This window comes from Ornithorhynchus anatinus, chromosome X1, assembly GCF_004115215.2.
Source record: "Ornithorhynchus anatinus isolate Pmale09 chromosome X1, mOrnAna1.pri.v4, whole genome shotgun sequence".
NCBI classification, from domain to species: domain Eukaryota; kingdom Metazoa; phylum Chordata; class Mammalia; order Monotremata; family Ornithorhynchidae; genus Ornithorhynchus; species Ornithorhynchus anatinus.
In genome coordinates this window covers 22,021,397-22,038,887 of record NC_041749.1, presented here as the reverse complement: position 1 = coordinate 22,038,887, position 17,491 = coordinate 22,021,397, and the positions used below count along the sequence as shown (strand labels likewise).

At 46.5% G+C, this 17,491-nt stretch overlaps 1 protein-coding gene and 1 long non-coding RNA gene across 8 annotated transcripts in view; both read left to right on the top strand.

Moving 5' to 3' along the window:
- Nucleotides 1-5,221, top strand: part of TENM2 (teneurin transmembrane protein 2) — a 1,066,718-nt gene extending 1,061,497 nt beyond the window's left edge. For all 7 annotated transcript variants that reach the window (XM_039910127.1, XM_039910126.1, XM_039910125.1 and 4 more), the window contains 2 exons: nucleotides 1,363-1,493; nucleotides 3,257-5,221. In XM_039910127.1, coding sequence (XP_039766061.1) covers nucleotides 1,363-1,493; nucleotides 3,257-4,018 — 893 coding nt within the window. In that variant the 3' untranslated portion in view covers nucleotides 4,019-5,221. The remainder of the gene's footprint in view (nucleotides 1-1,362; nucleotides 1,494-3,256) is intronic.
- Nucleotides 5,222-5,601: 380 nt separating this feature from the next.
- Nucleotides 5,602-16,318, top strand: LOC120638058. The gene is made up of 2 exons (XR_005659519.1): nucleotides 5,602-5,712; nucleotides 16,107-16,318. It is a non-coding gene; the product is annotated as an uncharacterized LOC120638058 (long non-coding RNA).
- The last annotated feature ends 1,173 nt before the right edge of the window (nucleotides 16,319-17,491 follow it).

Below are 17,491 nucleotides of genomic sequence, written 5' to 3'. Positions count from 1 at the left end.
TCCGACCCAATTATCTTGAAACTACCCCAGTTCTTAATAAAGTGCCTTACTTAACAAATGCTGTTACATTTTTTTTACAAAAAGATAGCCCTTTGCAAACCCTCTGCTCAACCCATTATGTTCCCTGGATTTTGGCAAAATCTTTTGCTTCCAAGGATCAATCATTCAATCAATCAGTAGTATTTATTGAACACTTCCTGCGTGCAAAGTACTGTACTCAGTGATGTGAAGGGTACAATATCATAGGTAGACATGATCCTGCACTAAGACAGTGTCCAGGGTCTCAATATGTCCAAGACAGGGCTCTGTATCTTCCCTTCCAAACCCTGTCCTCCCCCAAACTTTCCCATCACTGTAGATGACACAACCATCTTTCCCATCTCACAAGCCCATAACCTTGTTGTCATCTTTGACTCCTCTCTCTCATTCAACCCACATATCCAATCCATTACGAAATCCTGTCGGTCTCACCTTCATGACATCGCCAAGATCCACCCTTTCCTCTCCATCCAAACCGCTACAGCGTTAGTACAATCAGTCATCCTATCCCAACTGGATTACTGCATCAGCCTCCTTTCTGACCTTTCAACCTCCTGCCTCTCCCCACTTCTGTCTAGACTTCACTCCGCTGCCCAGATTATCTTTCTACAGAAATGTTCAGGGCATGTCACCCCCTCCTTAAAAATCTCCAGTGGTTTCCTATCCACCTCCATATCAAACAAAAACTCCTCACTATTTGCTTTAAAGCTATCACCTTGCACCCTCATTTCTCACCTTTCTTCTCTCCTTCTACATCCCAGCCTGCACACTCTGCTCCTCTGGTGCTAACCTTCTCACTGTGCCTCGAACTTGCCTGTCTCACCGCCAACCCCTGGCCCATGTCCTACCTCTGGTCTAGAATGTCCTCCCTCCTCCAATCCACCAATCACTCTTCCCCACTTCAAAGCCTTGCTGAAGGTGCATCTCCTCCAAGAGGCCTTCCCAGACTGTCCCCTTTTCCTCAGCTCCCCTTTCTCATCAGGACTCGCTCCCTTTGCTCTTCCCCCCTCTTCCCACCCCACAGCATTTATATATATATAATTATATATATCTATAATTCTATTTATTTATATCGATGCCTGTTTACTTGTATTGATGTCTGCCTCCTCCCCCCTAGACTGTGAGCCTGTTGTGGGCAGGGATTGTCTCTCGTTATTGCCGTATTGTACTTTCCAAATGCTTAGTACAGTGCTCTGCACACAGTAAGCGCTCAATAAATATGATTGAATGAATGAATGAACAATCTGTGAGTCCGAATGCCCAGAGACACCGCTACTGTACATTCACGCTGGTTTCCTAACTTCACTTTATTTTTGATTGCAGATGTGAAGAGCTGGCTTGTGATGTTTGGATTTCAGCTCAGCAACATCATCCCTGGCTTCCCGAGGGCCAAAATGTATTTTGTACCTCCCCCTTATGAATTGTCAGAGAGTCAAGCAAGTGAGAATGGACAGGTAAGTAGAGCTTCTGATTAACTAGAAAATATTATCAATTGTTATTTCTCAGACTACATTTGCCTACACATAATGAAGCAAGTATCATTAGCCAAGTACTGAAAAAAAAAGTACTAAAAAAAACTATAGTTGTTATTGAAGTTAAAATCCGGTGGTTATGTGACATATCCAGAAGGGTTTTTTATTTTCTCATAGTTTATGTCGCAAGTAGAACTGTGGGGCAATATTAGAGGATGGGGTCATTTTACAAAGAATATAAGAGAAGTGTTTAAAATGAGGTACTGAATCTTGTACCTCTCCAGGGAAATGAATGTCAACCTCACCTGTCTGATAAGGACCATCTTTCTTACCTACCTAGATTATTACTTTAATTGAGGTATCATTATCTGTTCAGTGTATACCCTTGAGTTGCTACTTGATTAACAATGGCACAGGGAAATCTTGAGGTAACTTACCATCTGTTCTACCTAGAAGATCACAACCCTTTCGGCTTTTATGGGGAGTAATAAAACTGTGGCTTGCAGTTACTGTTCCATTAAGGCACATTTTTATGTCCCACATAAAACCTCGGTATTTCATGGTTAAAAATTTATAGAAGTAGAGTTTTTGAAAGACTCCGCATTTGCTCCTTCCTAAAGGGGCAGAGAGAGGTAGGGTTTGATTTTGAAACTGAAATAATGGCAGATGAAATAATCATCTAACTGATGATTAGAGCTTTGGCAATTTTTGGAAAACAGATTCACTTGTCATCATCAAATCCTGTCTCAGTAGTTGGGTCCAGAAGGGGTATAGAATGAGAAGCAGCGAGGCCTAGTGGATAGAACACAGTCCTGGGAGTCAGAAGAACCTAGGTTCTAATTCTGACCTTGCCATGTGTCTGCTGTGTGACCTTGGGCAAGTCATTTCACTTCTCTGTGCTTCAGTTACCTCATCTGTAAAATGGGGATTAAGACTGAACTCCATTGTGGGACAAGGACTGTGTCCAATCTGATTTGCTTATAATAATAATAATAATGTTGGTATTTGTTAAGCGCTTACTATGTGCAGAGCACTGTTCTAAGCGCTGGGGTAGACACAGGGGAATCAGGTTGTCCCACGTGGGGCTCACAGTCTTCATCCCCATTTTACAGATGAGGTAACTGAGGCACAGAGAAGTTAAATGCCTTGCCTAAGGTCGCACAGCAGACCAGTGGCAGAGCTGGGTATAAAACTCAGGTCCTTCCGACTCCCAGGCCCATGCTCTGTCCCCTAAGGCCTGCAGCTTCCCTTATGATGTCTTTAAGGATGTCTGTGGAGGTGGCCTTTTTAAAAAATGAGTTATCTGCTATTCTAAAATACTTATCCCAGTAGCTCTGAGCCCTTGACCCTAACAGCCGGGCAGCTGAAGAGCTGATTTTCAGTGGAAACCATTCTCCTCACAGTACTGTGTTTGGCCACTCTAGGTGTCTGCGTCAGCATGGGTTTAATAGGGAGGGGAGCAATATGTGCTTCCAGTTACCCTTAACTTAACCAATCATTCAATCAGTAGTATTTATTGAGTATTAATTGTGTGCAAAGCGCCTGGGAGGGTACAGTAGACACAGTTGGTAGAAACATTCCCCGCCCACAAAGAGCTCTCAGTCTAGAGGGGGAGACAGCCACTGAAAGAAAGGAAGAAATCATGACTATGAACATAAGTCCATACCATTTAGCATCATTTCCATGAAATTCGAGGCACTCCATAAGCAGACCTCTCAGCTGTTTGGGTTTCATTTTCCCCACAGCTCATCACCGGCGTCCAGCAGACCACAGAGAGACACAATCAGGCATTCATGGCCCTGGAGGGCCAGGTCATCTCCAAACGCCTCCACGCCAGCGTCCGAGAGAAAGCCGGACACTGGTTTGCCACGACCACTCCCATCATTGGGAAAGGCATTATGTTCGCCATCAAGGAAGGGCGCGTGACCACGGGCATGTCCAGCATCGCCAGCGAGGACAGCCGGAAAGTGGCCTCGGTGCTCAACAACGCCTACTACCTGGAGAAGATGCACTACAGCATCGAAGGCAAGGACACCCATTACTTCGTCAAGATCGGCTCCTCCGACGGTGACCTGGTCACCCTGGCCGTGACCAGCGGGCGGAAGGTGCTGGACAGTGGGGTGAACGTGACTGTATCCCAGCCCACCCTGCTGGTCAACGGGAGGACTCGAAGGTTTACAAATATTGAGTTCCAGTACTCCACGCTGCTGCTCAACGTCCGCTACGGCCTCACCCCCGACACCTTCGATGAAGAAAAGGCAAGAGTGCTCGACCAGGCCCGGCAGAGGGCCCTGGGGGTGGCCTGGGCCAAGGAGCAGCAGAGAGCCCGCGACGGCCGAGAGGGGAGCCGCTCGTGGACTGACGGCGAGAAGCAGCAGCTCCTGAGCGCGGGAAGGGTTCAAGGCTATGAGGGATACTATGTACTTCCTGTGGAGCAATACCCAGAGCTTGCAGACAGTAGCAGCAACATCCAGTTTTTAAGACAGAATGAAATGGGAAAGAGGTAACAAATTAATCTGCTGCCATCCTTGCATGGATGGCTCAGTAGACATAACTGTTATCTCCTCTCCTAAGGAGATGAAGACCTAAACGGGGCACTAGGCTGAGCTGCTTTGGGATAGCGAGTGGCAAGAAAGCTCACATTTTTTGAGTTCAAATGCTACTGTCCGAGAGAGACGTCCCACGTCTTGAAGTGGACTAAAGCCTGACTGAAAACTCACCAGAAAATTTCTACTCAAGTTCCCCTAAAATATTACCCACTTGTTCTGGGTCCAAGGAAAATTGACAAAAAATTCAAAAGGAAAAAAAAAATAAAGAAATAAGGAAGGCCTCATATTATATTACCTCACTCCATTCACACGTGAGAAAAACTTTGAGAAATCTGCGAGGGCCAGCTTTACCAGACCAGCTGATGAAAACCATTCGGACTGCTTGTTTGATAAATACTCCAAAAGTTTTCATTTAAGCAAACTACAGGTGCATTTAAAACATGACTTTGGGGTGATTTGTGTGTAGCAACCGGGGTTGGGGGGGCGGGGAAAGTGAAAGAGTGAGCACTGGAAATACTTTAAAAGAAATAAAAATACAAGGAAAAAAGAGAAATTAACATCAAAAACGAAAGAGAGGAGATCATAACGTCCTGCACTTGCTCTTGGGTTCCGCATCTGCCGGACCCGAGCTAATTTATTCGAGGAGGGCAGAGTGTAAAGTTCAATTCAAAATGGTGGCTATAATCACTACAGATAAATTTCATACTCTGTTTGTCTTTGAAGATTCCATTGTGGACAGTATAACAGTTACAGGGTGTAGTCTGTTTAGATTCAGTAGTTTGTTGGTATCAGTTCCAGTAGAGGTGTGGGCATATTGTGTCACTCTTTTGCAAACGGGCACCACTTCAGATCACCCTGTACATACATAAGCCGCAAGGCACGATCACTGTTTCAGATTTAAAATTATTAGTGTGTTTGTTTGGTCCAGAAACTGAGACAATCACATGGCAGTCACCACGAGGAGCGAAAAAAAAAATAAAGTCTATTAAGAACTTTGGTAAAATAACTTTTTTGTAATATACATGTATGAATTGTTCATTGAGTTTTTATATTAATTTTAATTTGCTGCTAAGCAAAGACTAGGGACAGGCAAAGATAATTTATGGCAAAGTGTTTAAATTGTTTATACATAAATAAAGTCTCTAAAACTCCTGTGGACAATGGTCTTCTGTGGAAATGTGTTGAGACGAGGACGGGAGAGGAGCGCAGAGAGGCCTAGGGAGGGAAAGCCTACCAACTGGGAACCAGGAAAAGAATGCTATAGGGTTAGTCCACCATGTCCCTTTTGAGGGGCGGGGGTGGTAATCGGCTGAACCCGGTATGCTTCCCCCACGGGCTTTTAGGTAGGTTGCGGAATATTGATTTCACGAGTCATCACAGTGAGAGCCCCCCTCCCCGGCAGCCCTGACCTCCTATCCCAATCTTACCAGTGAGTCTTCACATGTTCCCTCCACTAGGCCAGGAAGGAAGGAAGGCAGGGAGAAGGGATTGTGACCTGGGACCCCATTGTGACTTTCTCATCCTGCTGGGATTTCTCATGCATCTCATCAAATTCCATACAGGTGTTTCTGGTGCCCTCGCTGTTCCATTCTAATTTGAGCCAAACCTGGTTGGAAGTGGTTTGTCTGGAGAAATACCACCATCCCTTCAAGGTACGTTTTTTTGTTTTTCTACCCAATTCAGATGGCCCAAGACTTTGAAATTCTGGCCTGGCAGCAGTTGTGATTAGAGGAAAAACCACCTGTCCACTTGTTGTGGAGATTTACCACTGTAAATAGGGTTACTTTTTCTCCCTTCTCCTCCACCAACCAGGATGACATTCCATTAAGTGCCACCGCAAAGCCTTCTACTTTTCTACCATAATCAATGTACCAGAGAGCAATTACTCTTGGCTGTATCACAAAAACCCCCTGGGATTCCTTCAATCATCCATCAGTGGTATTTATTGAGCCCTTATTGTATGCAGACCACGGTACTAAGTGCTTGGGAAGAGTGCATTTACAATAGAGTTGTTAGACATGCTCATAAGCAGTTTACGGACTGGAGGGGGAGAAGGACATTGACATTAATTTTTTATGGTATTTGTTTTGTGCTCACTCTGTGCAAGGCACTGTACTAAGCAGTGGAGGTAGTTACAGGTTAAACAGGCTGGACACAGGTCCTGTCCCACATAGGGTTCACAGTCTTAATCCCCATTTTATAAATGAGGTAACTGAGGCATGGATAAGTGAAGTGACTTACCCAAGGTCACACTGCAGACAAGTGGCAGAGCTCGAATTAGGATCCAAGTCCTTCTGATTCCCAAGCCCATGGTCAATTCACTAGGCCACGCTGCTTCTCAATTACAGGTGGATGTGCACTCACAGATGCTATGAGTGGGGTGACTGCTTCCAAAAACATCAGTTTTAGTTAATTTTATCCATTGGATTGGAAACACCATCAGTTAGTTCAAGAATCACTTGGAGAAAGGGCATATAATTCCCAATTAGGTGAAGAGAAGAGCACATTTCTGCTGCTTGTCTACAAAAGCCTCACTGTGAGAGCCCAGGTTAAGTAGAAGCCCTCTCCACTATGAGAGGTTCTCATGGTCTCCGTAGAGCCAAAGCTGTGTAATAATAATAATAATACTAATAGCATTAAGTGGTTATTATGTGCCAAGCACTGTTCTAAGCACTACGGTAGGCTATAGTTTAATCAGATCATAGTCCCTGCCCTATATTGGACTCACAGTCTAAGGCAGTAGAACAGGTATTGAATCACCATTTTGCAGTTGAGGAAACTGAGCCCCAGCGAAGTGAAGTGACTTGCTCAAGATGACACAACAGGCAAGTCTTGGGCCTGGCATGAGAACCCAGGTCCTCAGACTCCCAGGCCCACACTCTTTCCAGTGGAGCACAGTGCCCCTCTAGCTATTTCTAGCAGGAGGAGGAAGTCGGTGAGCTCAAGGAGGACCTGGCTCAGGATCTGAACCTTCTTCTCATCAGTGAGAATCATGGAGGCTGCAGGGAATGAGGTTCCTGGGGGTGGAATTCCAGCCTTGCCTACTTGGTAGGATTTATGGTAGGACACAGTGTAATTCTGGAGCAAATGAAGCCCACTGAGTAGATCGAGAAAATGAAGCTCTAGGAATTTCACTCAGTCCCGGGTCTCAGCTCAAGTCAGAGGGCTCATTAGTTGGACTTTTCACAGGCACTTCCAGCAGAGCTGCCTCTGGGCAGAAAAGGCAGGCAAAACTTTATGACCTGTGGACTGAGAGCTGCCTCTCCATTCTGTGATTAGTTCTCTTCCCTGTAGATTTCTTAGAAAACAAAATCCAAGTGAGCATTCAGAGAAGCTCAGAGCCAGTTATTTCTGGCTTTACATTTGACACTTAGGACTGTTCTATCAAGACAGCTGCCTGAGGGTGCTGCTCCTCAAGGGGGAGAAGTACCCCATTCTGACAGGACCCCAGGATCTCTCCTGTGCCAGACCATGGCTTGCTGACCCAGCTGGACATGGGCCAGCCATCACAGCTGTCTCCGTGCTCACATTCATCTTGGGAGCCAGGGATACAGTATGGAACAAAATGTTCATTTCCCAAGCTGATAGAGAGGAAGAGAGAAGTGTTCATCTGGCATCGAGAGGGAGTCCAACACACGTTTTGGTGGTATAGCAATCGTAGCCAGTAATTGTTTAAACCAGCTGATGTGCAGAAGAAATGAAAGCCGACCTCTGAAATAAATGAGGTTAAAACCATTGCTTTTAAGTCGATATCCACCTTCCAGCCTAGAAGAACCTTCTTTAAAAAGTGCTATTTGTTAAGTGCTTCTAATGTGTCGAGCACTGTTCTAAGCATTGGTTTAGATGCAAGATAAACAGGTTGGACACAATCCATATCCCACGTAGGGTTCACAGTCAATACCAATTTTACAGTTGAGGAAAGTGAGGCACAGAAAAATGAAGTGACTGGACCAATGTCACACATCAGACATGTGGTGGAGTCAGAATGAGAACCCAAGTCCTCTGACCCCTAGGCCTGTGCTCTTTCTACTAGGCCATGTTACTTCTACTGCTATTCAAACCTATCAGTAATATTGATGATAATAATAATTATAGTATTTATTAAACACTCACTATGTGCCAAGCATTATGCTAGTTGCTGAGATAGAAACAAGGTAATCAGGTGAGACACAGTCCCAGTCACACACTGGGACGTACAGTCTTAGGGGAAGAGAGAACATCTCAGCCTCTTGCTTCTGCCTAGAAGCAGCACGGCATAGTGGATAGAGCACGGGCCTGAGAGTCAGAAAGTCATGGGTTCTAATCCCCACCCCGCCACTTGTCCACTGAGTGACATCAAGCAAGTGACTTCACTTTTCTGTGCCTCAGTTACCTCACCTATAAAATGGGGATTGAGACTTTGAGCCTCACATGGGATAAGGGACTGTGTCCAAGCTGATTTGCTTTTACTCCACTCCAGTGCTTAGTACAGTGCCTGACACATAGTAAGCAATTAACAAATAGCATCATCATTATTATCATTATTATTATCCCATGGCCTTAGTAGAGGGTGTTAAAAAGAGGGCAAGGACACCAGCAGAGTAAGTTCAGTGGAGCTCCACTAGCAGACCAACGCCAGCTCCTGCTGCTCTGGCTACTGCCTGGGGTTGGGTGGACCTTTTCCATCTTACCCTGGACACACACAGAAACATGACCTAGTGGAGAGAATGAACGACTGGGAGTCAGAGGACCTGGGTTCTAATCCTGATTCTGCCACTTATCTGATGTGTGACCTTAGGTAAGTCACTTTACTTCTCTGTACTTCAGTTCCCTCTCTGCAAAATGGAGATTCAATACCTGTTCTCCCTCCTACTTTGACTGTGAGTACCATGTGAGACCTGATTATCTTTTATCTACCCCAGTGCTTAGTACAGTGCCTGTCCCATAGTAACACTTCACGAATACCACAATTATGATGATGATTAAGCATGGATCATAATTCACTTTTGGGCCTCCAAAGTTTTTGATCTGCCAGATGTCTATACTGCTAGAAGGAATTATTCATTAGCGAGAGTGAGGCGGTGCTTAATAGTTCCCTGGATCAAATGGACCCAACTGGAGTTGTTTTAGAGGACAGAAGTAAGGACAGGACAGCGGGGCAGTTAGCTTTCTCGCTTAGGGAGGGAAGTAAGGAGGAATTTCAAGTGAGTGGCAGCAGTCACCACAAAGAATACTCTCCCAAATGCTGAGTACAATCCTTTGCACAGTTCTGAAATTGCTCAATCAAGGGTATTTATTCATTCATATTTATTGAGCGCTTACTGTGTACAGACCACTGTACTTAAACCTTGGAAAGTACAATTCAGCAACAAATAGAGATAATCCCCGCCCACAACGGGCTCGCAGTCTAGAAGGGGGGAGACAGGCATCAGAACACGTAAACAGGCATCAATAGCGTCAATATAAATAAATTATAGATATATGCACATCATTAATATAAATAGAATTATAAATATGTACATACATACACAAGTGCTGTGGGAGGGGAGAAGGCGGGTAGAGCAAAGGGAGTGAGTCGGGGCAATGGGGAGGACAAGGCGGACTTAGTCTGGGAAGGCCTCTTGGGGGAGGTGAGCCTTCAGTAGGGCTTTGAAGGCGGCACTTCCCTTGTGCAGAACACCGTACTAAGCACTCAGCAGAGAACAACAGTTACTAGGCATGTTTCCTGCCCACAACAAGTTTATGATTGATGATGGAATAGACCTTTTTGATGAGAGGATGGAATTGCCTTAGGGTGGGGAACTTGACCCAGGGGCGATAGAAACACACAGGGCAGCGAGAAGGGTCATCTTTCTGCTCACACATCTTAGTCCCTTATTACACACAGCTTTATTATAAAGCAGGACACTGGTTCTGGACCCTCTGATGACAACAGCAATAGCTGCTCCTGCTGCTGCCAGGGCCATCACCCTAACTGGACTGGCCTGTGCTGGGGTCTCGCAAGAGAGTTTCATTAAGCTGGAGAATTGCAGGTGGTGCCAGAAACTTCCCTGCATGGCTCCAGGATTGGCCAGCACATTCCCAGCTGCCAATGCCCTGGCAGAAGCAGCCCCAGCTGAATCGCCTCATCCTGGGTGGGGCCTCTTTTGCCCATCCAGGGCCGTGCTGTTATGGCACTTCTACTTCGATTGAAGTGGCAGCAGTGAGAATGACTTTCTTCTCACCTATCTCCTTCTCCTTTTCCCTCTCTTCTTTTCACCATCTCTTGTTTTCATGGTATTTTTTTCACCATCTCTCTTTGTTATGGTATTTGATATATGCTTACTGTGTGTCAAAAGCAGTTCTAAGCACTGGGGGAGACATGTCAGTCGGGTTGGATAATAATGTTGGTATTTGTTAAGCGCTTACTATGTGCCGAGCACTGTTCTAAGCGCTGGGGTAGACACAGGGGAATCAGGATGTCCCACGTGGGGCTCACAGTCTTAATCCCCATTTTACAGATGAGGTAACTGAGGCACAGAGAAGTTAAGTGACTTGCCCACAGTCACACAGCTGACAAGTGGCAGAGCTGGGATTCAAACTCATGACCTCTGACTCCCAAGCCCGTGCTCTTTCCACTGATGGTCCCTCTCCCGCATGGGGTCCACGGTCTAAGAAGGAGGAAGTAGGATTTAATTCCCATGTTAGAGTTGAGGAAACTGAAGCATAGAGAAGTTAAGTGACTTGCCCAAGGTCACACAGCAAACAGTTGGCAAAATTGGGATTAGAGTCCAGTCCTCCTACTCCCAAGCCCTTGTTCTTTCCACTAAGCCATGCTACTGTTTCTCCTCTTTTCCCATTCCTCCTCTCCCCTCTCTTCTTTGCACCCCCCTTTCCCATTCCTCCTCTTCTTTGCACCCTCTCCCCCTTTCCCTTTCCTTCTCTCCCCTCTCTTCTTTGCACCCCCCTTTCCCATTCCTCCTCTTCTTTGCACCCTCTCCCCCTTTCCCTTTCCTTCTCTCCCCTCTCTTCTTTGAAACCCCCTTTCCCATTCCTCCTCTTCTTTGCACCCTCTCCCCCTTTCCTTCTCTCTCCTCTCTTTTTGTCCTCTTCTGCCCAATTCTCCATCCCTCACCTCTGTCTTACACACCCAGAGTTTTGCACCCTCTCCCTCTGTCCCCCTCTGCCCAATTCTCCATCCCTCACCTCTGATACAGCTAGAGTTTTGCACCCTCTCCCCCTTTCCTTCTCTCCCCTCTCTGTCTATCCTCCTCTGCTCCACTCTCCATCCCTCACCCTTCTCTCTCTTTGACATACCCGCATTTTAGGTTCTGCCCTTCCGCCGTCCCTAAGATGATGAGAAATCTGGCCGTGGGATACCCACCTTCTCCCATTTTCGGGGTCCCAAATCCTCTCTCCCTATGGCAAAAGCCTCCTTCTCTGGGGAAATCAAGGCTCTGCTCTCTAGCCACACGATGGCAGCCTTTCCTACGGAATCCACCGAAGAGCCCTGTTAACGGACCCTGCCCTGGGGGGCGAAGGAGGCGTCTATACAGGTCAGCGTCCTGTCTGGCCTGGACCTGGGATGGAGCAGTTCACCTAAGGGAGAGCGACCCCCATCCTGCTTTCTCCCAAGGGCCCTTGCAAGGGATCTGCTCCTATTACAGGGGGAGTTTAGCTGCCCCGGGACAAGAGAAGCAGCGTGGCTCAGTGGCAAGAGCACGGGCTGGGGAGTCAGAGATCATGGGTACAAATCCTGACTCTGCCGCTTGTCAGCTGTGTGACTCTGGGCAAGTGACAACTTCTCTGTGCCTCAGTTACCTGATCTGTAAAATGGGCATTAAGGCTGTGAGCCCCACGTGGGACAACCTGATGACCTTGTATCCTCCCCAGCGCTTTGAACAGTGCTTTGCACATAGTAAGTGCTTAACAAATGCCATCATCAAGTGTCAAACTCCAGGGCTGGGGCAGCTCCTCGCATCATCCAGGAGCCCACGGTTCTCCTGAGTTCTCTGCCTCTCTCACCTCAGCAGACGAGCTGGTGGAAGAAAGGGAGGCAGAAGACTGATGGCAGAGCTGATTGTCCAACAAAGCTGGGCTTAACTCAGAACCTGGGAGCGGCAAGCAGCCTCTTTGGGCCAAGGACATCGGCTGGCTTCTTAATGTGATCCACTAGAGAGAGTTTGGAGGCCTGGGTTAATAATAATAATAATAATTGTGGTATTTGTTAAACATCTACTACATCCCAAGCATTGGGGTAGATTCGAGGTAATCAGGTAACACACACATAGTCCCTGTCCCACATGGGGCTCATCGTCTAATCCCCATTTTACAGATGAGGTAACTGAAACATAGAGAAATTAAGTGACTTGCCCATAGTCACACAGCAGACATGTAGCAGAGCCAGGATTAGAGCGCATGTCTTCTGACTCCTAGGCCCATGCTCTTTCCACTTGGCCACGCTGAATCTCTTCTGGTTCTAGTTCCAACTTTAACACTGCCCTGCTAGGTGACCTCGGGCAAATTGCTTCACCGCTCTGTGCCTCGGTTTCCTCATCTTTAAACAGGGACAGTGATGTGTGACTCTCCCTACCTTATAGGGAGGTTGTGAGGATATAATGATATCGTTGATGTGAGAGTGCTTTGGAAACATAAGACGTCTTACGACTTCAAAAGAATTATTTTTCTCACTCTGCACCCATTCCAGGAGCAGCTCTCAGACTAATAATGAATAAGCACAGGTCACCCACTGCCCCTTAAGGAAAAGAACAGGTGCGCCTTAGGGAATACCCAGCAGCCAGCCTGGGATATACCCATGAAAATGTCCACAGAGAATTGTCCATCTACCCCCACTCTCTTGGAGAACTCACTCTCTTCCATGGTTTCAACTACCACCTCTATAAAAATGGTTCCCAAATCTACATCTCCAGCCCTGATCTCTCTCCCTCTCTGCAGTCTCACATCTCCTACCTTCAAAACATCTGTACTTGCATAACTCACCATCAGCCCAAACTTAACATGTCTAAAACAGAAGTCCTTATCTTCCCACCCAAACCCTGTCTTTCCCATCACTGTAGATGGCACCACCCTCCTTCCCATCTCACAAGCCCATAACCTTGGTTAATTTCTCTGTGTTTCAGTTTCCTCATCTGTAAAATGGGCATTCACTACCTGTTCTTCTTCCTACTTAGAGACTTTGAGTCCCCTGTGGGACAGGGACTTTGTCCGACCAAGTTAGCATGTATCTACCCTAGGATTGAGTACAGTGCTTAGCTCATAGTAAGTGCCTAACGAATACCACAATTATTATTACTTGAAGAGGAGAATTCTCTGGCTCCATCTTGCTCCAGGCAACAGTCTCCCACTTGAAGGACCTGATAAATGTCCACTTGGCTGCACCATAGGACACTGGGGACAAGGGTCACTGATGGAGGAGGAATGTGGCTTCACTAAAAACAATGAAATGCAGGAGTGGGAAGACCAGAAGCCTCAGCCTCAGGGACTTCCCACTGCACCATTTCACTGTTTTAGAGAATTTTTCTTGGTCTCTTTCTAAATTCCATCAGTTTTCCCTTCTCATATGGATATTGTCAGTTGCTGTTAGTGCAGAATCTAGTTCAGCACAGCATCCAAAGCCTGGAAAAGCCTATCTAGGACCACTCCCCAGGCTTCCGGCACTATCGCTGGCCTGATGGGCCCCAGAAGCTCCACTGCTTCAAATACCTGCTAGAAAAGCCTCCTTTGGCAACTTCTGGTTCTGTTTCCTTCCATCACCCCACCCTGCCAGGTCCTTCCCATAAACATAAACCCTATAGGGAATAATTCCACTGGTAGCCAGTTTTTTTAATGGTATTTGTTAAGCACTTACTGTGTGCTTATTTTGCAGTTGATGAAACTGAGGCACAGAGAAGTGAAGTGACTTGCCCAAGGTCACACTGCAGGCAAGTGGCAAGAAGCAGCATGGCATAGTGGATGGACCACAGGCCTGGGAGTCACTTCATGGCTTCTAATCCCTGCTCTGCCACTTGTCTGCTGTGTGACTTTGGGCAAGCCACTTAACTTCTCTGCTCCTCAGTTACCTCATCTGTCAAATGGGGATTAAGAATGTGAGCCTCATGTCACAGGGCAACCTGATTACCTTATATCTACCCCAGCATTTCAAACAGTGTTTGGCACATAGTTAGCACTTAACAAATACCATAATCATTATTATTAGGGCTGGGGTTGGGTTGCTACTGAATTCTCTGCTGAAATTGAACCCAGGCACCCCAACTCAGGGCCTTACCAGATCTAACCCCTTTCATTTGCAGCTGATTCTCACCTCAGACCCCTTTCTAGCCAGATCTGTATTGTTTTCTGCAGCATAGAGTTGGGAAACCACAGACTGAGCTCCAAGAGACCAAAGACTACCATGAAGAGGAACTGCAGGAGGGACAATGGATTGTCTCTTTCCCCCTGGGATTTAGGAGCTCCGCAGATTAGTCCAGACCCTCCCACTCAGGGCTTCTTCACCCTGGGGCCTCAGAGAAGTCAGGCAGAGGCCTAATTAGAACCTTATTTAAAAAGGAAAACTCCACCCTCCGGCACTAGGGCTGGCCTGTCAATGGTTGATTGTGGCACTATGGCCCTAAGAAAAGTCAAATGGACCTGGGGGGTCATCTTGTGGGCTAAGACTGAAGTGCTTTGGCGGGCCTTTACTGACAAAGAAGCTCATTTCTCAGTCTTGGAACAATGCAGAAGTCTTCAGCAAAGCAATTTGTACTCTGAGGGCTTGTCTGCTAGGTTGCCTGCCCTCTCAAAGGACTTGCCAAGGTGAGTAAAATAAGGTACATCACCTCATTGTTGGGTTTAGCAGCCCCACAGCCTCCTGACACTTCAGCCACAGACTCTGCTTTTGTGCAGATGAACACACATTCACACATATATCCATAAGCACACACTCTCACCTCAAAGGTCTTGGCTGCAGTAGGGTCTCTGTCTGAGGCAGAGCTGTACACAGGACTGACCAGGCCCATTGGTAGGTGTTGTCCTCAGACCCCTCCTCTCTGCTGAAAGGAGGCAGGATTGCAGAACAGAACTCGTTTCTGATGTCTTCCCTGGTCCTAGTCTATGCAAAAAGCTCAAAGGGAAGTTGAGCTATAGGTAGCATATGCCAAATTCAACTTACCCCACAAGCTGCCCTCTGCTTTGTGTTAACCATAGGCCACTGTGAGTTAATATATGTATGCAGGCATCACAGGCACATACTCACCTTCACCCCCTGCTGAATTAGATGCTTGGATGTCAAGGTGGTTCTTGAACAGGTGGATCCACGGGGTGTGAAGCAAGGTCTACTCAAGGTCCCCGGTTTCCAGCTGTTTCCCTGCAGTACTGACAGGTCATTAGCATTTTTGATTTGCATCACCTGTGGGAAAAGCCATGTTGCAGGTGTTGAGGACAGTAGCTACAGAAGACCAGCTATTTTCAGCAAATATAAACCCCGTGGCAGAAATGCACATAACTCTCTAGAATCGTATGGTAAATGGAAAGGAACTTTCCATTAGATAGGAAGCTCTAGCACTTACTAGGTGTCAGGTTTAGTATACACTAAGCGCTGGGGTAGATACAAGATAATCTGGTTGGACACAGTCCATCTCCCACGTGGGGTTCACAGTCTCAATCCCCATTTTATAGATGAAGTAAGTGAGGCAGATAAATTGACTTGCCCGAGGTCACAGAGCAGGTAAGCGTAGAGTGGGATTAGAATGCAGGTCCTCTGGCTCTCAGGCCCACGCTCTATCCATCAGACCACACTGCATCTGGGTATTCTATTCAGCTCAACACACGATAGCGTACTATGGACAGGTGGGTGCTTAATAAATACTTTCTACGATGATGCGGATTCTGCCATTAAGCTACATTGCATTTCATTCCAGTAAGGTACAAATGAGGGGAACAAGACAACATCTCTGCAGTTCTTGACACAAGTTGGCACAGAGAATGCTTCTAGATTACAGTCTTTAGGAGATAGGATCACTGGGTGAGCCTAAAAAATACACAAGTTTTTGCTTGGGTATCCCACTTCTGAGACTTATATGCATATCCACAGGACCATGGCTTTTGTCAGCATTTTTCCCTGCTATGCCAGCACAGCTTCAAGATTCAGCCAACACCTCTCCTGCCTACTCTGTGCCAGGTGAAAAAGCCAAGCTGAGAGTGGGAAAAGAGAGCTGAGGAGCCGAGAAGAAATGAAACCCAAGGGAGTTACAGTGTGGGTGGAATGGGTGAAATGCATTTATTAAAAGATACTGAAACCCAAAATGAAGAATCTGAATTGAATATTGAAGATCATGGTGGGGAGCCTGTGCAGGCTGCTGAAAAGTGAAATGATGTTGTCAGAAAGGTAGGTGAGAGAAAGCAGGACCCACAGGAGGAGTGGAAGCCAATGATGAGAAGGTTAGCATAATCCAGTTTTGTTGTCCACAAACTTGGCCAGGTTTGGTTTAAGTCTGCAGTGGGGCAGGACAGGATTGAATTTAGAGTCATTCCCTCTTGTTATTCTGATTTTTTTTTCCAGCTGAAATACACTGCCATTCTAGCTTTAACATTGTTGTGTTTCTCCCCTAAGAACATTCTACAGACTGGAGAATTTCCTTGCAGAAGAAGTATTAACAGCTCCTAGAGTTTATAACTGGTCCAAAGGATGTTCAAACTCACGTCCAAACTCCAGGGAGTAGATTTCAGCAGCCCAGAAATTCTAGTCATTGACAGGACCTCTGTGGACTTCAGACTTTCTTGGGACAACCGAGTTACTTGTTAACTAGCTGATTAAGGTTTAGCTTCTGGCCCATGTGCTTTGTAAGGGATGTCTTGAGGGGCAAGTGGTCTTTAGGACATGGAAACCCAGTTCAGTAGCCTCTTGCTATCCCCCTAGAAGGAAGGCTTGGATGTTGAGGAGAACAACCAGCTAAGCATCCTGCTACTATTGTTGGAAGACCTACTGAATTGGATGGGCCACTTTTTACCCGGTAATGGCATTTTTTGTGTTCTTATCCGCCAACTTGCATAGCTTGATATTGTAGGTGAGGTGGTTAATCCAGTGCTCTGGACTCAGTAAACTCTCTATTACCGTGGATTGGTAGCTTAGCAGGCCTCACACCTAGTTCCTTCTCATTGTTTTCAACCATTGGCTGGTTCTTTCTGAAGTTTAGGGGTGGAGAGTTCCAGCAGGTCAACAGTGCCTTGGTCCTTACTGCCCCCTGAAAGCCAGTCTGGTTCTGAGGAGGTGGACCTGGGCCAAAGGGGCCACAAGAGGTCTAGCCATGGCCGGGGCCATTGCTAGTATGAAGAAAACTGGAAACTGAGGTCAGTTCCCCAACCAGTCTCTTTAACGTCTAAAGTGATACACATGGAGAAGCAGCATGTCTTAGGGGATAGAGAACAGGCCTGGGAGTCAGAAGGACCTGGGTTCTAGTCCCAACTCTGCCATGCTTC